Source organism: Schistosoma haematobium, chromosome ZW (genome assembly GCF_000699445.3).
Source record: "Schistosoma haematobium chromosome ZW, whole genome shotgun sequence".
Classification (NCBI taxonomy): Eukaryota; Metazoa; Platyhelminthes; class Trematoda; order Strigeidida; family Schistosomatidae; genus Schistosoma; species Schistosoma haematobium.
In genome coordinates this window covers 59,611,659-59,633,340 of record NC_067195.1, presented here as the reverse complement: position 1 = coordinate 59,633,340, position 21,682 = coordinate 59,611,659, and the positions used below count along the sequence as shown (strand labels likewise).

At 34.0% G+C, this 21,682-nt stretch overlaps 1 protein-coding gene across 2 annotated transcripts in view; it reads left to right on the top strand.

Annotated features, from left to right (window-relative positions):
* Nucleotides 1–14,073, top strand: part of AARS2_3 (alanyl-tRNA synthetase) — a gene marked incomplete at its 5' end in the record, with an annotated part of 46,104 nt that extends 32,031 nt beyond the window's left edge. The window contains 4 exons of one of the 2 annotated variants that reach the window (XM_051211913.1): nucleotides 2,078–2,394; nucleotides 4,783–5,264; nucleotides 11,336–11,687; nucleotides 12,766–14,073. In XM_051211913.1, the coding sequence (XP_051072036.1) occupies nucleotides 2,078–2,394; nucleotides 4,783–5,264; nucleotides 11,336–11,687; nucleotides 12,766–13,238 (1,624 nt within the window). The remainder of the gene's footprint in view (nucleotides 1–2,077; nucleotides 2,395–4,782; nucleotides 5,265–11,335; nucleotides 11,688–12,765) is intronic. The other variant, XM_051211914.1, reaches the window with a different exon arrangement.
* Between the last annotated feature and the right edge of the window lie 7,609 nt (nucleotides 14,074–21,682).

Sequence of the window (21,682 nt, the reverse complement as noted above, 5' to 3'; positions counted from 1 at the left end):
ATGTATTTATCATTTATAGCGTGACATTTTTCACATACAATTCATTTTCTTTTCCTATTTTTTTCATAATACTTCAACCTTTACTTGTATATAGTTTTCATTAATTCATTATAGTTCTATCTAATATAAATTAAACAGGTGACATGTTTGATGATTTTCTACATTTTTTTCTCTTTATTTCTACTCACTTTGGTAACTAATTAAAATATGGTATTTTAAAGAAAACATAGAACACACCCTATTCTAGACAAGAGAGAGAGAGAGAGAGAGCAAGTGACATAGAAACCAGAGGAAAATAAAAGTCAATGTTATTTCTTATTAGTTCATATTTAGTTATTCATATATAATTATAATTATTTTCTATTAAATGATAACGTGTGACTTTATTTTTTCGGATAAGACCATTAGTTTATTTGTTTGTTTGTTTTATTCGTTCTAGTCACAATCATAGACTATTTTTCACCTGGAATACATTCATTCTTTTCATTGTATATTGTATTATTTTCAAAAAGAATAAAATATTTCTTCTTCTACAAATATGAATAAAGTTGAAAGAATTTCTTCAATTAAATTAATAAATTATAATAGATTCATGTTATTTATATGATTTCTAGTTTTTGTTACTATGTAATAGAAAAGTTCGAGTATATTTTATTTCGAATTATTTATTGATTTGTGTGTGTGTTTTTTTTTGCTGATAAACAACAATGAAATTATTATATCCATGATAGATTTACTCAATTAATTCTTCTTCAACTCTCTAAAATTCATATTTAAGTATTATCATTATTCATTGGTCAATCTAAATATTCTCTTGTTGATATCCGGTTCCTTTAAAAAAAAAACAGAAAAAAAATTTTTTTGAACAATAATAAAACGAATTCTATTTTATACATTAAATTATATAAATACTTTAATTCCTTAATTAGATTTTATGATTCAGAATTTCTAATTTTTTATATTGATTTTTCTATTCTATTTCATTTATGTAACCTAATTTAACGATACAATATGTGAATAAGATTTTGTCTAACTACTTATTATAAAAATCAGTCAACTTTTTGTATGTTATTGTTAATCTAATATAATTGAAATTAGTTGGCATAAACACTATGTGGTCTGAATTCCTTAGATTATATCTTGATCAATTTGTAATAAATTAAAATTTACATAATTTTCATTAAAAACTATTTCATGTTTACTTTAGGCTTTATAGTAAATATATGAACTAATGGTAGTAATAATGTGGTGAATTCAACTCATAAGATAACTTTATAAATATTATGTAGCGGGACATCACGTGGAAGTTACTACAGTCGAAACCTAAAGAAAAGACTTTAAGGAGGCTTAAAAGAACAGCGTATGCAGAATACTTTGTAGATCATGAGAGAAGTCAGTTTAGAATCAGTTTGGATTATAAAACATACAACAAAATGCAAATGGATAACTGAAGACTAGGTGTACAAATTGCATAAACATTCTGTAATTTTGAGGATATAAGGAATAGTTTCACTAAATAAACATTCCTTCTATCAGTGCTTTGTTCCTACCACAGTAGTAATTGTACTATAGTATTCTTCTTCTCACACGGTTTAACAGTATTGTTCAATTCATAACTGATTATATTAATCCACACAAATATACATTGTCATAAAGAGTTCATAAATGCAACGAAATGATAATACTTTCTCGTAAGATAATGAACAGAACGTCATATATTAGTATATAGTTGAGCAAACCGCGTACACATTCAGCTCAAACTGAGTAAACATATCAGAACAAAATTCAGGTTAAAGTGTACAATAAAATTTAGATTGAATTCATTTTATATATGATCTGTGGTGCAAAGTTACATTATCCTTGAGTATATTACAACTACAGTGAATGTGAAATATATTTTAACAGCTCAGTCACAACTTAACCACTGAACATACGTTCAGATTTTAATTGTTTTCAACTATTTACTTATTCGTAAATTATCATTTTGATATCATAGTGAACAAATTACTTCCCTCTCTCATATTTCATATTATCAATTTCCTTCTTTTTGATGTTTATTTATTTATCTTTTGAACAGTTTCTATCATTGCAATGATTTATCGGAAAGTTCATTCACTATTGAAAAAGAGACATCCAATCGTCTCAATGTTGTCAAGCAACCTCAATCCGAACTAATTAACTATGAACATTTACATGGATATAATGATTCTACGTCTGATTCATCAATATATACATCTCAATTATTAAAAACAACACTAACTGGTCAACAAGACCTCGTGACAAAGCCTGATAATAACAGTAATCAAATGAAATGCGAGTATGGAACTACTAATTTTGTATCCGATTCATATGAATCACAATACATCTCGGTTCCAGCATCATCTTATGTTCAAGGTTAGTCAACTGCTTTCATACAAAATTTACCGTTTTTACTATATTTCTAGAAAAATCTGTTCTAAAATTTGTGTTTTTACTAGTTCACAACAGAAGTATTAAAAGTTATTGCATAACACTACATATGTTCTTTTTTCATATCCTACTAGAATAGAGCAGTGGCCTAGTGGTTTAGGCGTTCAATTTTCACCCACAAAACTTTAGCTTCGAATTCCGCTCCACCTTCGGTTTAGGCAACCAGGTAGTTTCAATAGTTCATACATACCCAAACGCCTAATGGATGACTTAATTGAAAAAAAAATTAACTCCTATTTATTTCCTCTTTTTTCTTCTTACAAAAGAGACAGGCACGAGTCTGTACAATGATTTTTTTTTCTACCTTGTTAGTTGTGTTTCATCCTGTCTAATCGATTTTTTATTATTCATCAAGCTAAGCCAATCAAAGTAACTGGTATAAAGCGACATGAACCGTATATTAAATCAGTGATTGCCAGAGTCTAATAATTTAACCACCTCTATGTCAACTTCCATTTTAAAGTCACTCACTAGCGATATGTGGTGAAATGGTAAACTTCAATACTACATTTTCACATTCTTTGTTTTCTAATCACACCTTTGTGTATGTTAAGTATAAATAACACCCGTAGTAAACACATGGTCGTCTGACCATGATTACTATGACCTTCTCTTTCCTGTAGGTTCGAAATACTATATACTAATTAGTATACACAAATACCATTCATCTCAAATATAAGAAAATGTACTAATCTGTTTCAAATCAATCATTTGTGTCTAGATATGTTATACGAAGCATAATTTATGGCATCAATCTTGTGTAAGCAGTTATTTACAAACACAACAATGGTATAAGGGTCTGTTTGTAGGTTTAAAGTGTTAACATCTACATTTAAAGTTATCAACTTTAACTTTGATAATAAAATCACTAGTTTTTCTATTCTCCGAAAGCTCATTTCTGTACTTCGATATTCAGGAAAAAAAGTTTATTGTCCTAGAAATAGGTTGGTAGTTTTTTCCTTACACCATTGACTAGATCACAGTCCAACTGAACCCACCCAACATCGAAGCAGTATCCACGGACCTCCCAATCAATGTTGGCCCACCAACAATTGAAGAAATCAGCATAGCTATCAGGCAAATCAAGAGTGGCAAAGCAGCGAGATCAGACAATATTCCAGCAGAAGCACTGAAAGAAGACGTGGGAGTATCTGCAAAGATACTTAACATTCTCTTCAGCAAGATTTGGAATGAAGAAAAGGTGCCAACAGACAGGGAAAATGGATACTTGATCAAGATTCAACAGAAAAGCGATCTCATTAAGTGTGAGAATTACAGAGGCATCATTCTTTTCTCAATATCAGGAAAAGTCTTCAACAGGGTATTGTTAAAAAGATCATTGTAGAACAATCAATTGAATGAAATTCATCACTCTACATCAACTTCATTGAGGAGAAGCATGGGATACAATGGACAGCAAGATTCTTCGATACAACACAGCATGCACCAATCGAATCACACTTGACGGAGAAGCTTTGGAAGATGTAAAAACCTTTACATATCTGGGCAGCATCATTGATGAACACGGTGAATCTGATACAGATGTGAAGGCGCGGATTGGCAGAGCAAGAACAGCATATATACAACTGAAGAACATCTGGAACTCAAAACAACTGTCAACCAACACCAAAGTCAGAGTTTTCAATACAAATGTCAAATCTTTTACCGTATGGAGCGGAAACTTGGCGAACTACAAAAGCCATCATCCAGAAGATACAGGTGTTTATTAACAGCTTTCTACGTAAAATACTTCGGATCCGTTGATCAGACACTATCAGCAACAACCTACTGTGGGGAGAACAAACCAGATGCCACTAGAGGAAGAAATCAAGAAGAAGCGACGGAAGTGGATAGGACACACATTGAGGAAAGCACCCAACTGTGTCACAAGGCAAGCCCTCACAAGGGACCTTCAAGGTCAAAGGAGGAGAGGAAGACCAAAGAACACATTACGTTGAGAAATGGAGACAGACATGAGAAGAATGAACAACAATTGGATGGAATTAGATAGGAAGGCCGAGGGCACAGTGTGTTGGAGAATGCTGTTCGGTCGCCTATGCTCCATTGGGGGTAACAGGCGTAAGTATTGACATGATCACATAGATGCATAGACTGTAATTGATGTTTAACGATAGATTTCATTTCAGACTTACATAAATAAGAAAACTGTTGAATCTAAAGAAATATTCGATATTGTTCCCGCTCTTATTTGTGATTTCAATCGGATTCTTAAGTTCTAGCTGCTTCAATATTTTTTTTCTAGAAAATGTAGAATTCTAATAGACTATTTGTTCGCTATTATATTTTGTTTAGGCTATCCTTTATTCCCATTAGATGAACCAAATCAATTGGATGCATTGATTCCATCATCTTCACCATCTAATGCAAAGGAAATATCGTCTGGACTATCATTTAATTCATCCATTTCTTTATCTCCCTCTCAACATTTTCAAAGTTATGCTACTACATCAAGAGAAAAGGACATACGTATTACAAATGATCAAGAAGTTTTCACTTTAAGTACTGTCGGACTGAAAACGAAATCAGATGAACATCATTTGTTCGATCATTCTAAACATTCTGTTGTCACTAATCTTAATAATACTAGTTCTGATTCAATGAAGAAAAATATTACAAATTTATCTTGTTCAACGACTAAATTGTGTACCCATAGTTCGTCTTTACTTCAGGATGTAATTTATAATAAGTTTGGTAATTCATGTTCAACAAATACAACTGATTCTAGAATGAATCCTGTAGTTAGTTGTAATGTGGGATCACAGTCAACAAGTCAAGTAAGTTTATTCATTATTCTATGATATTTGCACAATTCATGTTCAACATATCTTTAAGATTCAAGTTTCGAAGTCTATACAGTCAGTATACATCAATCTGGTATATAAACTCATTTATATTTCTCAATCGCATATTCATTTCAGACCTTTTTGAGTAATATACTCAGAGCAATTGACCTGTCATACAAATATACATTATATTCACATACTTACATTTTAATAATATTCAAGGTTTATAGGACAAAAATGCTTTTTTTGTCACTGGCGTATGGTTGTCGTTTTGTTTTGTATAAAACATAGTCGAAGATAGTGAATGCGAATTTATGTGTAAGACTTCGTGTTTTATTTTTGTTGTTATTCATACATTTCAAACAGATCAGTTATGTGAACTCAGTAGCTTAATAGTGGATGATACGTTGGCATTTGAAATGAAAAGTACTGATCTCGAGTCTCAGTGTGAACGTCAATCCAAACCTAGGTACATTTAACTGACAATTCACACACAGAGAGAAATACTCCTTACGGATCCCAAAACTAACCGCAATCTAACTTTACCAGAACTTGTAATTGAGTGGCGATATCTAGGCAATCCACTAAGGGTGTACATATTTCAATAGAGACTGATCACTTCCACTCTTGAATAGAAACAATAAGAAAATACATATCATTTTTAATATATCCTCATTACTTTCTAAGACTTAAAGTATTTGAATATAGTTCTATATACATTGAAATCGACATTTTATCATTATAAATGCAATGGTATTAGAAGATAAAAACAAAAATATGTTATCTGATTCATTTAATCAATTCAATAACTTATCAATTTAACTTACATTATTTAAAATAATACAGTGGTTATTAGCTGCTTGTTTATTAACGATAGTACTTTTTTTTTGATTTGTAGCACTTTAGGGAATAAATAGTGAGTAGCCTATGTCTGAACATGTAAACGTTTTTTACCCAATAAACATATATTAGTGTTTATTGGGAATTAAAAGTTTTTATTTTACAGAGTGACTTTAATTATACAATGATTTTTCTATACAAAATCTTACTGTATGGTCACTACTCTTTCGGGTTAATTCAAGTGGTAATTAGCTTGAACCTGTTTCTTCAGTAATTAAAAATCATCTAATAACACTATACCACACTTAACTTCACTTTCATTTGTATTACTCATAGTTATTATAGTCAGTCAGCTACAACGTAGGACCAGGCACATATATGCTTCGGTACAAGTTGCCACACCACATCAGCACAACAAGATGAAAAACAAATTTATAGAAAAAGTTACTTCAATGCTAGTAATATATAAAAGAAAGATTGTGTACAAGGATATAAAGCAGGAAGAAAGAATAAGTTCATAGAAAGAAAGGTATGAAGCAACTTTAATTTCACCGTTTAAGGACAGACAATTAGTGTATACACCGACGCCATTGTGATCGATTCTCAGCCACGTAACCCATGATCTCCAACCATTGGTTACGATAGTGGCTCGGACGCCAACCAAGTAGTCTGCATCTACTAATATGGCACAGACCAGAAGTTAGTGACTCCAAGGACTGATGCCACGATTTGGTTTAACTGCCCCTAACTTTCTTTTAACCATCCCCAACAGTAGTCAGCATTGTGCGTCATGATAATCGGTGTTCACGCATGCGTAACACGTGGCCCGACCATCTCAGTCGACGAAGGTTCGCAACCTCATCAACTGGTTTACCATCATTTCCTAATACTCTGTGTCTAACCTCACTATTACTTACCAGGTGATCCCAGCAGATGCGAGCAATATTTCTAAGACATCTGTTGTCGAATACTAATGGCTTACGAGTATCTTCTACTCTTAATGGTCATTTTTTACAGCCGTGAAGTAGAACAGAACGAACTGCCGCAGAGTGTACTCGTCCTGTAATTGATAGACGGATATCTTGCCTTAGCCATAGGTGACGTAAGTTGACAAAAGGTAAACGAGATTTTTGAATACTTGCTGAGATTTCGTCAGGCATCAACCCATTAGAACTGGTCGGACATCAAAGATAAGTGAAGTTGTCGACTCATTCGACTACTTCACTCCCTATCGTTAGTTCAGGTGTTGATGCAGGCCATTCCTGAAGCAAAAATTCACATTTTGAGGGGGATATCAATTCTCGAATATTCAGTCGACGAGAACGTTAATTCCAGCCGTAGGTTTATGATGGAATTGAACAAAAGCGAAGGTAATGGACTGTCTTGCCAGACACCAATTGAGGTCGCGAAATCAGATGACAGTTCGCCATTAACTTTGACTGGACTCGTAGTGTTCGAGTAAAGAGCCTTCATAAGGTTTATGTACTTCTGAGGTACACCATGCAATCATGAACAATACCACAGAACCTCTCGGTCTACAGAGTTAAGTGCTGCTTTTAAGTTAAAAAAAAACTATCATTGTTAAGCACCGATAAGCGTGCCTGTGTTCTAGAACCTAACGAACGGTAATTATGTGGTCAATGCATCCACGAACAGGTCTGAAATCAGCATGATTTTCTCGTGTTTGCAGTTCAAGTGTCTTTGTAAGGCGCTCGATAATTATTGATGCTAGTATTTTAGATGCTTTTAGTCAAACTAATTCTTCTATGGTTATCGCTGGATGATTTTGACCCCTCCTTATATATTGGGACAATTAATGATTGCGACCAGTCAGATGGGATTACGTTCAGTTCCCGGGTTTTAGCTAAAATATTATTCAACCTAATCGTTAAACCTGGACAACCATCCCTAAAGGCATCTGGACCAACTGCTCTTCCTCGTCTCAGATTATCTACAGCTTCGAACTCCAATTAGAGTCAGAAGGCTTTTTTAATGTTCCATTCAGGCTGTTTCAGAATAGTGGGTAGCTGAGGGCCATCTGAATTGCTCTTCAAAGTGTTCCGCTCATCGTTCTAAATGTCTGGACTGAGAGCAGATAAGGGTCATCTTTTTCTGATGTCGTCTCACACTTGTCTTCTTAATTCCAGATCCTTTTGTAAGTCTGGAAAGCTGTCTGGTGTTGCCTAAAGCCGCTGCCTTTTCCACCTCTTTTGCTTTCGTTGCCCACCACTATTCACAATCGTTCCTTATACTTTTGGTTAACCTAGATCTGATTTGCTTTCGTTCGTTATCGTGTTCAGAGCCTGATGGGGTGAGTTTACGAGAATCCATCTGTGCAATAGACTTTGTAGAATCCCATTGGTTTTTCACTAATAGGTGTCGCTGCTGTATCCACAGCCGTTCGTATATCTTCCTAAACAACATATGGGTCAGCTTCGTTTTCAGAATTGCTTAAGTGTAACTTTAATTGTTCCTGGAATCTACTTATGGCTTTCTCGTCACTGACTTCAACTCTAATGGGTCTTAATGTGTTTTTATGTGTCCAGTGAGGCGCAAGCAAATGCGTGCTCGTATTAGAGCATGATCCAAGTCTAAATATGTATTCCAGAACGAGCAACAGTCTTCTATCGAGCCTCTCCAACAATGACTGATGGCAATATGGTCTATTTGATTCCATCGTTAGTTTTGTACAGGGGATCGCCATGTTAGACGATGTCTCTCCTTATGCTCAAATTAAGTGTTTGCTAAAAATAAACGTTTGTCTGAGCACAGTTGCAACAGACGGTCACCATTATCTGTTCGATGAGCCGTAATACTAAAATACCCGTCTAAATGTCTTTCTGTTTGGTTTAAGCTACCTACTTGGACACTAAAGTCCCCTGCTACAGGCACTATGTCTGAGTGTTGAGCTTTTTGAAGAAGTTCAGAAAGCCTTCTGTTGAATTCATTTTTCACTTGATCTGGGCTGCAGTTAGTGGGAGTGTAGGTAGAAACGACGAAAAGGCAACGACGTGTGTCTTTATTCCTACGTAGCCGTTTATCCGAACAGCACATAGGCGAATGTTAACAGGGATCCATCCTAGTAATGTTTGTTCTGCCCTCGTACTTAGTGCTGTGCCTACACCTGCCAGTCCACGAGAACTGGCTATCGGGTCGCCAGGTAACCGGAGGGTGTATCTTGTCGGCTCTCCGTTTTGGCGAGATAAGGTCAAGTGAGTGACCACACTAGGATCCTGTATGTGTGTTTCGGAGACACAACATACATCAGCGGTATGAAATTCTAGGGTTTTAGTCAAGGAGACTTGCTGGCCGATTTGACACAGGATACCCACTTTGAAGGCTCCAATGTGTAGTTCGAAGCAAGGTTTCAGTTGACCTGGGACAGTGTTTTGTGTACTAGGATCGTTGGCCATGGTGACACTTGAGGAAGTCAAAAGAAGATGTTTAGAGTTGAAAGTCGACATAGGAGGAATAATGGGAATTGAAGAGGGAGATTGATTATGATTACAGTATTAGAGGTATGAGGGCAGTTATCACTTCTCAGTTGCCTACACCGTGGAAGGGTTCTTCTACAAGTACCTGCAAAGTAAATTGGGTTAATGGTGGTCTTAGCGACCTGAGAGCTTGACCGCAGTGTCCAAGGGACAACTGCTTGAGGCCTGTCACACACGAACTTTTCGCGAATAGTTTTCGTGTTAGCTTCACAATTTTCGGGACCTGACCGCCGGAGACGGAAATCTGTGGGATAAGTGAAGGTGTGCATTTTTAAGATCAACCTTTCCTAACTCCGCCCTTCCTTTGTGGGACGACAGCACCGCCGTTATGCTTGTTGTCTGAAGGAAAGACCTTACTGCGGCCACACCTCTGTACAGTCAGCAGTATGACTTCGCCCTCAGACCTTGGGTTTGCTGCTTTTCGTCTTACCGCTCTTCAACCGACCTGACGTGGTACGACCTTGAGGAACGATCGTTCCAGTCAGGATAGTCCGATTGGTTCATTACGATAGGCAGGCTTGACCACTACGCCAAAATAGCAGCAATGGTCGGGATGGTTAACATGCAATAAAAATATTGGTCAATATAATTATTATCTAATATATAATAATGATTCTGAGATACTTTTCTTCTTAATATAAAACATAACTATAAAGCTCTTTGCTTTATTCTCCTTTTACTTATCTAGATTCTGTAAATTATTGATAGCATTTATTACTGCATAACTGGAATCCTTCATAGATTTTTTCATGAAGATGTTTCAAGAAAATCTTTTCTTTTATGCTATTTTGTCAACTTGCCAAATATTCCCAATTTTATTGTTTATATCACAGAATGTTCTTAGTTAAATAACCACAGGAAACCATGATGTACTGGACAGTTTCGTCTGAGCATAGGACTTCTCAGTTTCATTTACCACCAACCTCAGGACACTCAAGTCTCTTGGCAAGTCAATGAGCTTTAAACCATTGAACTGGGATCCAACAGTCCACATGTTCAACTTCAATTAACTCGTCACATTGTGCAGCTAACCAGTGCATGAAAGAGCTGGGTTTAACCCACGGCAGAATAGTGGATGAACACTACTGAGGACCCTCATACTAGGACAAAATGGCTGTTTAGTGTTTTCTTACTTCCAGTGATTGTTTAACCAGAATCAGTCCGTAATATGAAACTTCAAAGTCAACAATCTCTACAACACACTATAGTGAAATGCTTGTATTCATCATCACCACTACTCGATAACTTATCAGTGGTAGTGTGATTCGTACACAGATAACCCTCCTTAGTACAACAGAAATGTATGTTGGTACTACTAATGATAACAGCTAATGGAATTAGACTTTTATACTTATTAAAAAATATATAATATACTACAACCTAAACAATACTAAATATCATACACATATATCGTACTACTTTCCATTTATCTGAATGTATGTTCATGAAAATGGCGTGGAGCTTGTATTACATTTTGAAACATTTGTCAACGAAACTCCAAAAGTTCAAAGATTAGCTTTGCCAAAGTAGATCCTTTTCGTTTGTAATTTTTTTTTGTGAATTCAGGATTTCATAAACTGAATGTCTAAATAAATTATTTATTAAAACCTCTATTTTCCTTTAGAAAGTTCCTCCAGTTTTTTGTTTTACTCATTTTGTATTAGAAATTTCTTTTTCACATTTCTAACAACAATAATTCCAACTAAAATTCTCGTTAAATTACTTTAGGCATTCAAACAAATTTTACCCAATAAACTGTTCAGTTCTTCTGAGCAATGTGAATATCAGAGGGATCCATCTAACGACAATCTACTCAATAATATAAAAATGTCTAAATTTTCAGATCACAGTCATTATCATCCGTACGCAAATTGTCATAGCCGCCGTTTCAATAACTCAAATTCACATCGTTTTGTCCAAAAGCCACATATCGAATCAAGTAATACTTCGGTGAATATTTTTGATTATTCGGCAAAGGGTTACAGGCCAACATTTCTTCCACAGGCTCATATTTGTCCAGTAATTAATGATGTTGTCCATACAGAATTCGACGATATGTATCTTATTCCTCATAAAAAGCGTGAGTATATCGATATATGATGTTATTATTTAATATTATTTATATATTTTTATTTGTTCCATTACTCTTTTCTTTGAATAACAGTCAAACTACTTCAGATTAATTTTCTTTTATGCAAGTAGCTTTTTAGATTATAAGTTTATAAAATACAGATTTTCCGCTGTTGTTAGTTAGAAATTACTGTAAATAATAAACTTTCAACCACACGATTGTGATTTTGTTTTTCACGTCTATCAGTTTAAAGAGCCAGGTACTAACACTAAGAAATACACAATATGTCTTTAACTGAAATCCACTAACGTTTGCATAGTTACTGAGTTATCTACCCGATGGCTGATCACACTTGACATATTTAAATTAACAAGTAAGGATTAACTACTATATCGTTCAACATAGTCTTCATTACAAACTGACAATAAACTGAACCATCTTTGAAAAATTAAAATAAGATAGCCATCTCAAACGTTTTCATGTTAGCCTATTTGAGGATTCATTCGACAACCTTTAAAAATTAAAAAAGTATCTGATCTTTCTACAAATTGTTTCAGATCAGTTGTGTTTTTTCTTTCATTTCAAGGAATATTATCTAGAGACTTTGTAAAAAGTAGATCATAAGGTTGAAACTAGAGAAATTTATGGTGTTGAGATCGTGGTCAACAAATTTGACGAACAGGTGGAACAACATACCAGCGAATTAGTAATCTTTAATAACAATGACGTAATTAACTAGTAAGCAGTTTGTATAAAGCCTCAACAAATATCATCATCATGAACTCGTTGCTTAATAATTGGTTGAGTATAAGCTACAACAGTGTTAAATATGATTTCGACCATTCACTTCTGAGTTCATGAAATTGGCGAAAGCGAGACTCGGACAATCCATTCAAAAGAGTTTATTACCTTGCCTTACCACATTTAAATCATCCTAAATCAGTTATATAAGTGAACATCCCAATCACTCAGTGTTTGTTTATGGAAATCATTCGATCGTAGAAGAAAAATAGTGTTATTTCGTATTCACATGAAAATATAATTGTTTTTGTTTCCCCTTCTTAATTTTGTATTTTCTCCATATCAGCTCGTTTATATCCACCAATTAACAATAAAGATACAAATGAATTCAATCCGATCTCTTATAATGTCAATCATTCAAATGAACCATTCAATCATATGATAAATGGATTACAATTCAAAAATTTCATAAATAATCGTTATTTTTCTACAATTAATAATGATCAATATCACTTCGATAAACATGTATATGATTATACGGATAATCATATTGATAACGATAATTATAATGATGAGGATGATGATGATTTCATTGATTACGGTAAAAATTATATGTTTCAAAATTCTAATAGATTTCAATGTTATAACAATTATGAATTATTAAGTCTTGATCCACAATATTATCATCAAAATAGTCAATATCATCTTGATTATCAACAACAACAACAGCAACAGTCTCAACCATTGTTATTACATCATCACCATCAACAGTCGTATACATTTGACAATTTCACTAATAATAGTGCATTGATCTATTGAACCAAATCGAAAAAGCGTTGATAATGATAATTACTATGTTATCTACTAAATGTGTTTGTATGCTTGCTTGTATCACTGTCTGTATGTGTGCGTGTTACTATGAAGTACCGTTGGCACTTTTATTTGGTTCTCATTCTTTTTACTGTTTTTGTTTCTGGTTTTGTCTTTCATGCTTTCTTTCTTTGGCTTATTATTTTGCAAACAGTTTTTTTTTATATTTTTGTTAGGAAACTTTATTGCCTAGTCCCATCCCACCCTTCATACACATACACTTGTTTGTGTTTATTATCCATCACTGAGATTATACAACGATCAATATCATTATTTTATCTTTTATTCATGTATTGATTGAGTTAGGAAATCATGATTATTTTGATAGACTTATTGTTTTAATAATTATTTTGTTAGTTTTTTTGCCCCCTCTCCATTCCCCCTGAAATATATCAGAAAATTATTATTACTATCATTTTCTTGATCTGTCATTTGTGATTGCTATGACATGTGTTTATTATTTGTGTTGATTTCTCTCTTGTGTATCACTGTTTTGTTTGTATTTTTCTCATCACTCTATTTTGTTTAATTCCTATGATATTTCTGGCCCATACAAAATAAAGCCAATGCAATTTCGTTCATGATAATAATAACAATAATCATGATACAATGAAATTTTTAAAAACACTTTTGATGCTCTCTTTATCTTTCTTTTTTTCCTATGTCATCTCTTATTTAAGCAAGAAAAGTTCAATAATTAAGATAAATTTGTTTTGTATTATCGTTGTTATTAGCGAACAGTGTGTATGTGAAGTAGAATTGTTAAAGGGGATCAAAGTAGAAGCACACTGTAACGTTATCTCAAGTAATATTGGTTAGACAACACAATTTTATATTGATCGGACATGGAGTATTGATTGATGTTTATCTAGTGATCATCAGTGATTGTATTCCATTGATCAATTTACATTGTGACTTCCCCTTCTAATCTAATTCGTCTGATTTCGCCTGTAGATTATGTTTTGATTTTAACCTGTTGAAGAAAATCAAGAGGAAGTCCTGAAGCTAGCTTTTGTGCCAGTTTACTGCTTGACAGCTAGGCGTATCTGCGTTCTCATCATTTCAGTACTCTTTAATACAATACGATAAGCACTAAGGATATAGCATTATTTAATTTGTTCAGTGATAAATCAGTTGAAAATCATCTGTCTTATAGAAGGTTAGTCGTGACCCGAATGCTAGATTACTGTGATCTCTGGATGGCTCCCATTCTAATATCACGAGGAGCATCGTCTTCCTCAAGATTTTAGATACACTTTGCCTACAAGTTCCCACTAGCAGGAAACTCAGTTCCAAATGTTCCTGTCAGTTGCCTCCAGCCATATAACAAATAAAATTTCTTATGTTATGAAATCCGAAAATTTCTTATTACAACATTTTTATCTTAGACGATAATGAAAAAATATTTATTGGTAGTATATATTGTTGTGCATGGTTATTGATATTCGTCAGATATTATGAATACACTCCTCATTCGTTGATAATAATTTTAACTAATACATTGTAAATGCTACATCACGTATTTGAATAACATTATACAGTTTCTGGAGTAAGAATTTGAATCATATAGTGTGTGTGATAGATGGTGATAGTATGTGACTGGCCAGATCACCATATGTGAGATCGGGTTCGAACTCGGAGCAACAGATGAACGTTAAATTTCTCAACCAATGAATCACAATTCCGCTATCGTTCAGATTCTCCTACCTATCAGAATCATAGAGAATGGACTATTCGTAAAGAACTATCTAATATGTTAATAAAAATAATGTCAGTTGACATAAAACAATTATAAAAGCATATCAATATCTTCATGATGTCATAATCTTGAATCATTTCAATGTGTGCTGTATCTCATCACTGTGTAAGAACTAGGCTAATTTTGCAGTGCAGCGCACTAGCTTTGTAGCATATAATTGTCATGGCTACTAGTTTCCCACATTAACCCTAGAAGATATGATCCCTTAGTTTATCTACAGCAAATAGTTTTTTTTTTGGATTATCTTGAAACTCTTGTTACTTTATTATCCATGTATTTCATTTTTATTAAGTAATATTACTAACATTAATCGAGTATATTAATTAATAATGTCACTATGATTTATAACCAGTCGTATGTTCAATATATGAAAGCCTTTTTCTACTGATATTAACAATAAATTTCTATCTTTACCTGAACAGAAATCGACTCAGTTTTAAGATAATAATTTTAGGTCAAGTTTGTGTCCCGAACATTCCCAATGACATTTGGCAGTAGAATATTTAAAGGAACAACTGATGTTTCAATTTCTCAATCATCGATATTGTTCATCTCACGCTTCTCTACCATACTTCTGACAACTATGCCTCAACCAAATATTTGATAAAATTCACAACAAATCCAGATATATCAATTATTTGTGACATCTATAGCTTTTCATTAAAAGCTGAAGATTAATGGTCTTTTTTTTTAAAAAAAAAAATAACCATTCTGAATTTCGTACGTTCATTTCATAATTTTACTTAGTTAAAATGAACAAACTACTTTCGAGTTCAATTTTAGTTGTTTTTTTTTTCAAAAAGGAGTATTAGGACAGGTTGTATTGGTGATTAGAAACTGTTATTGTCTTTCATGAATTGACTTTTTGTAAGGAATTAAATTAATGATAAGAATACGATTTATCTAAGATAGTAGTTTGTCTTGTAAAAGCTATTAATTTAAATATAGTTTAGTGTAATTTTACACATTTCAGTTGAACGAACACAATCGATAAGAATAGTCGTAGTTTATTTTTGAAAGATATTTCTGTGGTGGACAAAAAATATGTCAACTCAAAAATAAAGTTACTACATCGAAAAATTAATGTATTAATATGTTAAATATAAGTCATAAACACAAGAAAAATTTACTAGGTGTTACTTTAATTGTCATGCTCATTCTATAAAATACAGGATAATGAAGACTTCCTTATGATATTGATTTTGCGGTTTTCTATTTCATGAAGAAATCGAACGATTAGTACAAATTCAGAACTATTTTATAATCATATATATATATATATATATATATATATATATATATATATATATATACATAGATGATTTAAAAAATAGGATTGTTATTAGAAGGGGTTTGTGCAGATTTTAGAAATTCCACAGGTTGAAATCATGAGTCAATTGAAGCTAGACTACCATGGAAATCCTGGAAGCACCGGACGGCTGTTTCGTCCTTGTATGGGACTCTTCAGCAGTGCCCATCCACGATCCTGCACCCCGCAAGATTCGAACCCAGGAACTATCAGTCTCGCGCCAAGCGCTTAACCAACTAGACCACTGAGCCGGCCGGCATCCAACAGTGTTAATGTCTAACTTCAACCAATTCATGAAGTTGCGCCACCGTGTACCATTGTCTTCAGTGAGCTGATATCTCACAAACGGCCATCTAGTGCTTCCAGGTTTTCCATGCTGATCTAGCTTCAATTGACTCATGATTTCAATCTGTGAAAATAGGATTGTGTAACTAGCTAAGTTCTCTTTGTAAACCCTTCTAGTATATGAGACTATTAAAATTTTAATCAAATTAGGTTGATCGATTTGTGAAGATTGTTCAATATGAAGATAGTTGAGAATATATATTGTCGTCAGTTAGACAAACATTAAAAACTGAAGAACACTAGACAATGCTTATCTATCTAAATTCAGTTTATGGTGTAATCTATTGTTATTAAATACTGAATGAGTAATTTTGTTATGTAACATGATATTAATTATTAAGCCATAGATGTTGTGTATATTGAATCTGCTTTAACTGGATTCTAGTGTATAAAGATTCAAACCCAAATCTTGATATTTCTAGTCGAAAAGTAGTATTTACCATTTTATTGGATACTTTGTTTGATCATTAAATTAAATAATAAATGTTGTACTTAGTTTTGTTTTATGTAAACATTTTTGAGAAGTTTATGTCATAGTTTTATCATATCATACTGATTGATTTTGATTATTCTATTGTACAGTGCTTCTAGGTTTTCCATGGTGGTCTAGGTTTAATTGACCCATGAACTCAACTATTCTACTGTTACTTGATTACATTAATTTGATCATATAGAATTAATGCATCTGTGTAAACACTTAACAATCTCCAACTATATCATCTAGAGATATTTGTATGAAATAAATTAAGATTTCTGTCTTCATTTAATAATGAATATGTGATTATACTAGCGTAGAAATATATATAGACCATTATTTCTTCTCGTTTATATTTAAGAAACATTCTGATTATTTTATGAAATATTGAATTAATGTTTCTTCTTTAACTACCGGTTGTACATGGTTAACCTGTAACAATAAGCTACATCAGACGACCTTAATGTCGGCTCAATGGTGTAGAGTTTAAGCGGTTGTTCACGAGACCGATGGCCTTGGGTTCGAATCCCGCGAGCGGGATCGTGGATGCTCACTTCTGAGGAGTCCTGCAATGGGATGAAACGGTCGTCCAGTGCTTCCAGGTTTCCAATGGTAGCCTGACATCAATTGGTTCATGATCTTTATCAAAAAGTTAATAATCTCCACAACCCCATGCTATTATTTAAATTCAACATATAAAATGAAACCTTGATACTGTCTACTATCGTTACTTTTTTAGTTTATGAAATGTATCCCAACTTATCATGTATAGATTCTTTTTATTTGACGTGGTTTTTTTAGTTAGGTATAATTTAAAACTTTTTTTGGATTTCTGTTTATAGTGAACCTAATATGTTTATATTAAATAAATTAAAGGCCCAGCTTTGTGCTTTATAATACAGATATTTATATTATACATTGGTAATAACTATGCCTTCTTGACTTATTAAACTTATTTGCTGAAATTATTAGTCAGGTGATTTTTATTCCTTTGATACTTTGACTTGTATATGCTATAACGATAATTATTTTTAATTGTGTGACTTATAATAGAGGTCAAGTTAGAACTTGGAACAGATCATAGAATTCGATCGATTATAATTTGTATCAAAATAAATGAGATAATCATAACAATTAGCCTATACTTTATTCAGATTTGACTAAAAACTGATCTTATAGTAACTAATGTTTATGCCAAAAGAAATTAATGTAGTAGATGATCACCAACGTCAGATAAACTAGATACTATGCCAATTTCATAGTAATCTGGCCACTAACTATCTTAATATAAAGTCGGACAAAATCACTTCGCATAATTCCATCAGCTATTGACTCAATCAAGTAATTAATTAAAATGCTTAGTATTGTAACTTTCAGTTTACCTTTCATATCAATAAAAGTAAAATTATAAACAATCTCTGTGTTGACTAAATTTCAATTACCTCACTTTAGATTTAACTCCATTTGTGCCAATGTGGTCGTCACTTCAGTCGATGAAGTATTTCATGCATAAATTAATTATTGTAAACCTTTTAACATATTGATAAGCTGCCATGCCACTAAAATGTAGATCAGCCGAGACATTTACGAATAAATAAACTGACCACTGTTTATTTATATATGTGAACACATAAGTATTGGTCAAAGGGGGCACCAGATATATATGTGCCACAAAAACAATGAGAATGGGAAGAGAAGAAGAATGTAAGGTGTGTATAAGAGAGAAGAAAGGAAAAGAAGAGAACGTAACGACCACAGATTAGTGTATGGTGGTGTAATAATAATAGTAATAATAATGGGGGAAACGGAAATGTACAAACAGAAAGAATCCTTTCAATTAAGGAGGTTACAACCACGTTTTACGAAGAAAGTAAAAGAAGGTTACAGCAGGATCGCCACTGGCTTCTATTCTCAGCCATATCTGATAACGTCTCTAGCCACTGTGTTGCACCATCTCTCGGACACCAACCAAGGAGTCGTGAAGGACCGACACAGGCCAGTCCTTTGCAGCTTTCTTTCATGCCACGACACCATGTCATATACTGACCACCTCTCCACTTCTTCCAACCAGTCCCAGAGTCGGCAAACAATGCACAACGTGGAATTCTCTGAGACGACATTCGTAGAACATGTTCAAGCCACCGAAGTCGATGTTTCAAGATAGTGACACCAATTACATTATCGTCTCTGTGCCCGAACACACAATGCCGAACCTCTGCATTACTAACATGGTGTTGACACTGAATGTCAGCAATCCTTCGGAGACAGCGATGATCGAACACAGAGAGTCGTCTAACGTCCTCAACTCGGAGAGGCCAGGTTTCACAAGCATAGAGCAGAACTGTTCTCACCGACGCGTTGTAAATCCGACCTTTTACAGCCAGACTAACATCACGAAGGCCTCAAACATGGCCCAGATTGGCATAAGCCGCTCTGGTTTTCACTATACGTGCATTGATCTCATCACTCACGCCACCACCAGCACTTATGTGGCTACCTAGATAAACGAACTTCTCGACTACTTCTGTCTGCTCACGATCCAGGGTGAGTACAGGATTAGGATCCTACCAGTCTTGTAGAAGTACTTTGAACTTCGAAGGTGCATAGCACATACCATACGTTTAAATTACCATAGCTTTGGAACAGAAAAGAGTATGGCAGTGAATCATGCATTAAACAAAAGCTTATGGTTTATAGAATAAACTAGGAAAAAATCTAAAAACATTTTTTTTTTACAAACTCTGAATTATATGAAATAACGTTCCCAAAGATATTTTCCGTTGTTTGTCACGGCTTCTTTGTTTTCCTGTTCATGTCACAGTGCATAGTTCAAAGCCAGTTACTACAATAGTTGACTTATTTATGAGTAAAAAGATTTTCAACTACTTTTTATCATTCACTATCGAACTAAACGAATGAATGTTGTCACAAACGGTTAAAAGACTACCTAAAGTCAGAATATATAAAATGTCCTGACGGATTTCCAAATGATTTCTAGTAATATTAAAATAATGATAGCCAATCAGTTACAATAAAATTATTCGCTTTTGAAATCTTGATGTTGAAAAGACCAGGTTGATCTGAAGAAAGTGACGTAAGTGCTAATATGATTTCGATTAAGCTGATAATATATTTATTTGTCATGGCACTTCATTTTAAAACCTGTCCTGGTAATCATTAACCGATTTTTCATGTCATACGTGATATGACAACATGTTATCATCTATGTATTGAATAATCCCTCTATTATATATTTTTGATGATCACTTTATATTTATTTGACCTTTCTTATTTTTCATCTGAAATACCTTGACAACTGTATGATCAAAGTTGTTAAAATGTATTACGTAACTACGTCATATCTTTAAATAAATTCAATTTTCTCGCAATTTTATCAATCACTCTTCTATTGTCTTACATAGCTATACTTGTACGTCTTTTTATTTTAACTGGCTTTTACTTCAAGCAAACTGATTTAACAACTCCGCCTGTAGCTCTTCTAGAGTTACTGCCGGTCCCAAGCCCGGGTAAAGGAGGAGGGTTGGGCATGGGGTTAGCGTCCCCATCCCGTAGAAAACTAACTCGCTAAAAAACGCTTACCAGAAAAAATAATTCAAACCATTTTAACTCTGCCCTGAGAGTTAGAAGGTCTTCATTTAGAAGAATTATGACGCTTCATGGTGAAAGCCGAATTCCTTCGGAAGCCACGAGGCCGATGCCCCTTCTAACAACTAGAGCAAAAATTTTTATAGGTACATGGAACGTTAGAACAATGTGGGAAACCGGGAAGACCAGCCAAATAGCAACGGAAATGAGGAGATACAACTTGGCAGTACTGGGAATCAGCGAAACCCACTGGACCCAAGTTGGACAGAAAAGGCTAGCTACGGGAGAGATGCTGCTATACTCCGGTCACGAAGAGGAAAATGCTCCACACACACAGGGAGTTGCTCTTATGCTGTCCAAAGTAGCACGAAATGCACTTGTAGGATGGGAATCCCACGGATCCAGAATCATCAAAGCATCATTCAAAACAAAGAAGGAGGGGATCTTAATGAATATTATCCAATGTTATGCACCCACCAATGATAGCAACGACGACATTAAAGATCAATTCTACGAGCGGCTGCAGTCAATCATAGAGAAATGCTCAAGAAAGGACCTCACCATTCTGATGGGAGATCTAAATGCCAAGGTCGGAATAGACAACACTGGATATGAAGATATTATGGGACGACATGGACTGGGAGAGAGGAACGAAAATGGAGAAAGATTTACAAATTTGTGTGCATTCAACAAATTAGTCATAGGAGGCACAATATTTCCACACAAACGTATACACAAGGCTACATGGATCTCACCGGACCACACTACAGAGAACCAGATAGACCATATTTGCATAAAAAAATTCCGAAGGACAATGGAAGATGTGAGAACCAGGAGAGGAGCTGACGTAGCTTCAGATCACCACCTAGTTGTAGCCAATTTAAAACTGAAGCTAAAAA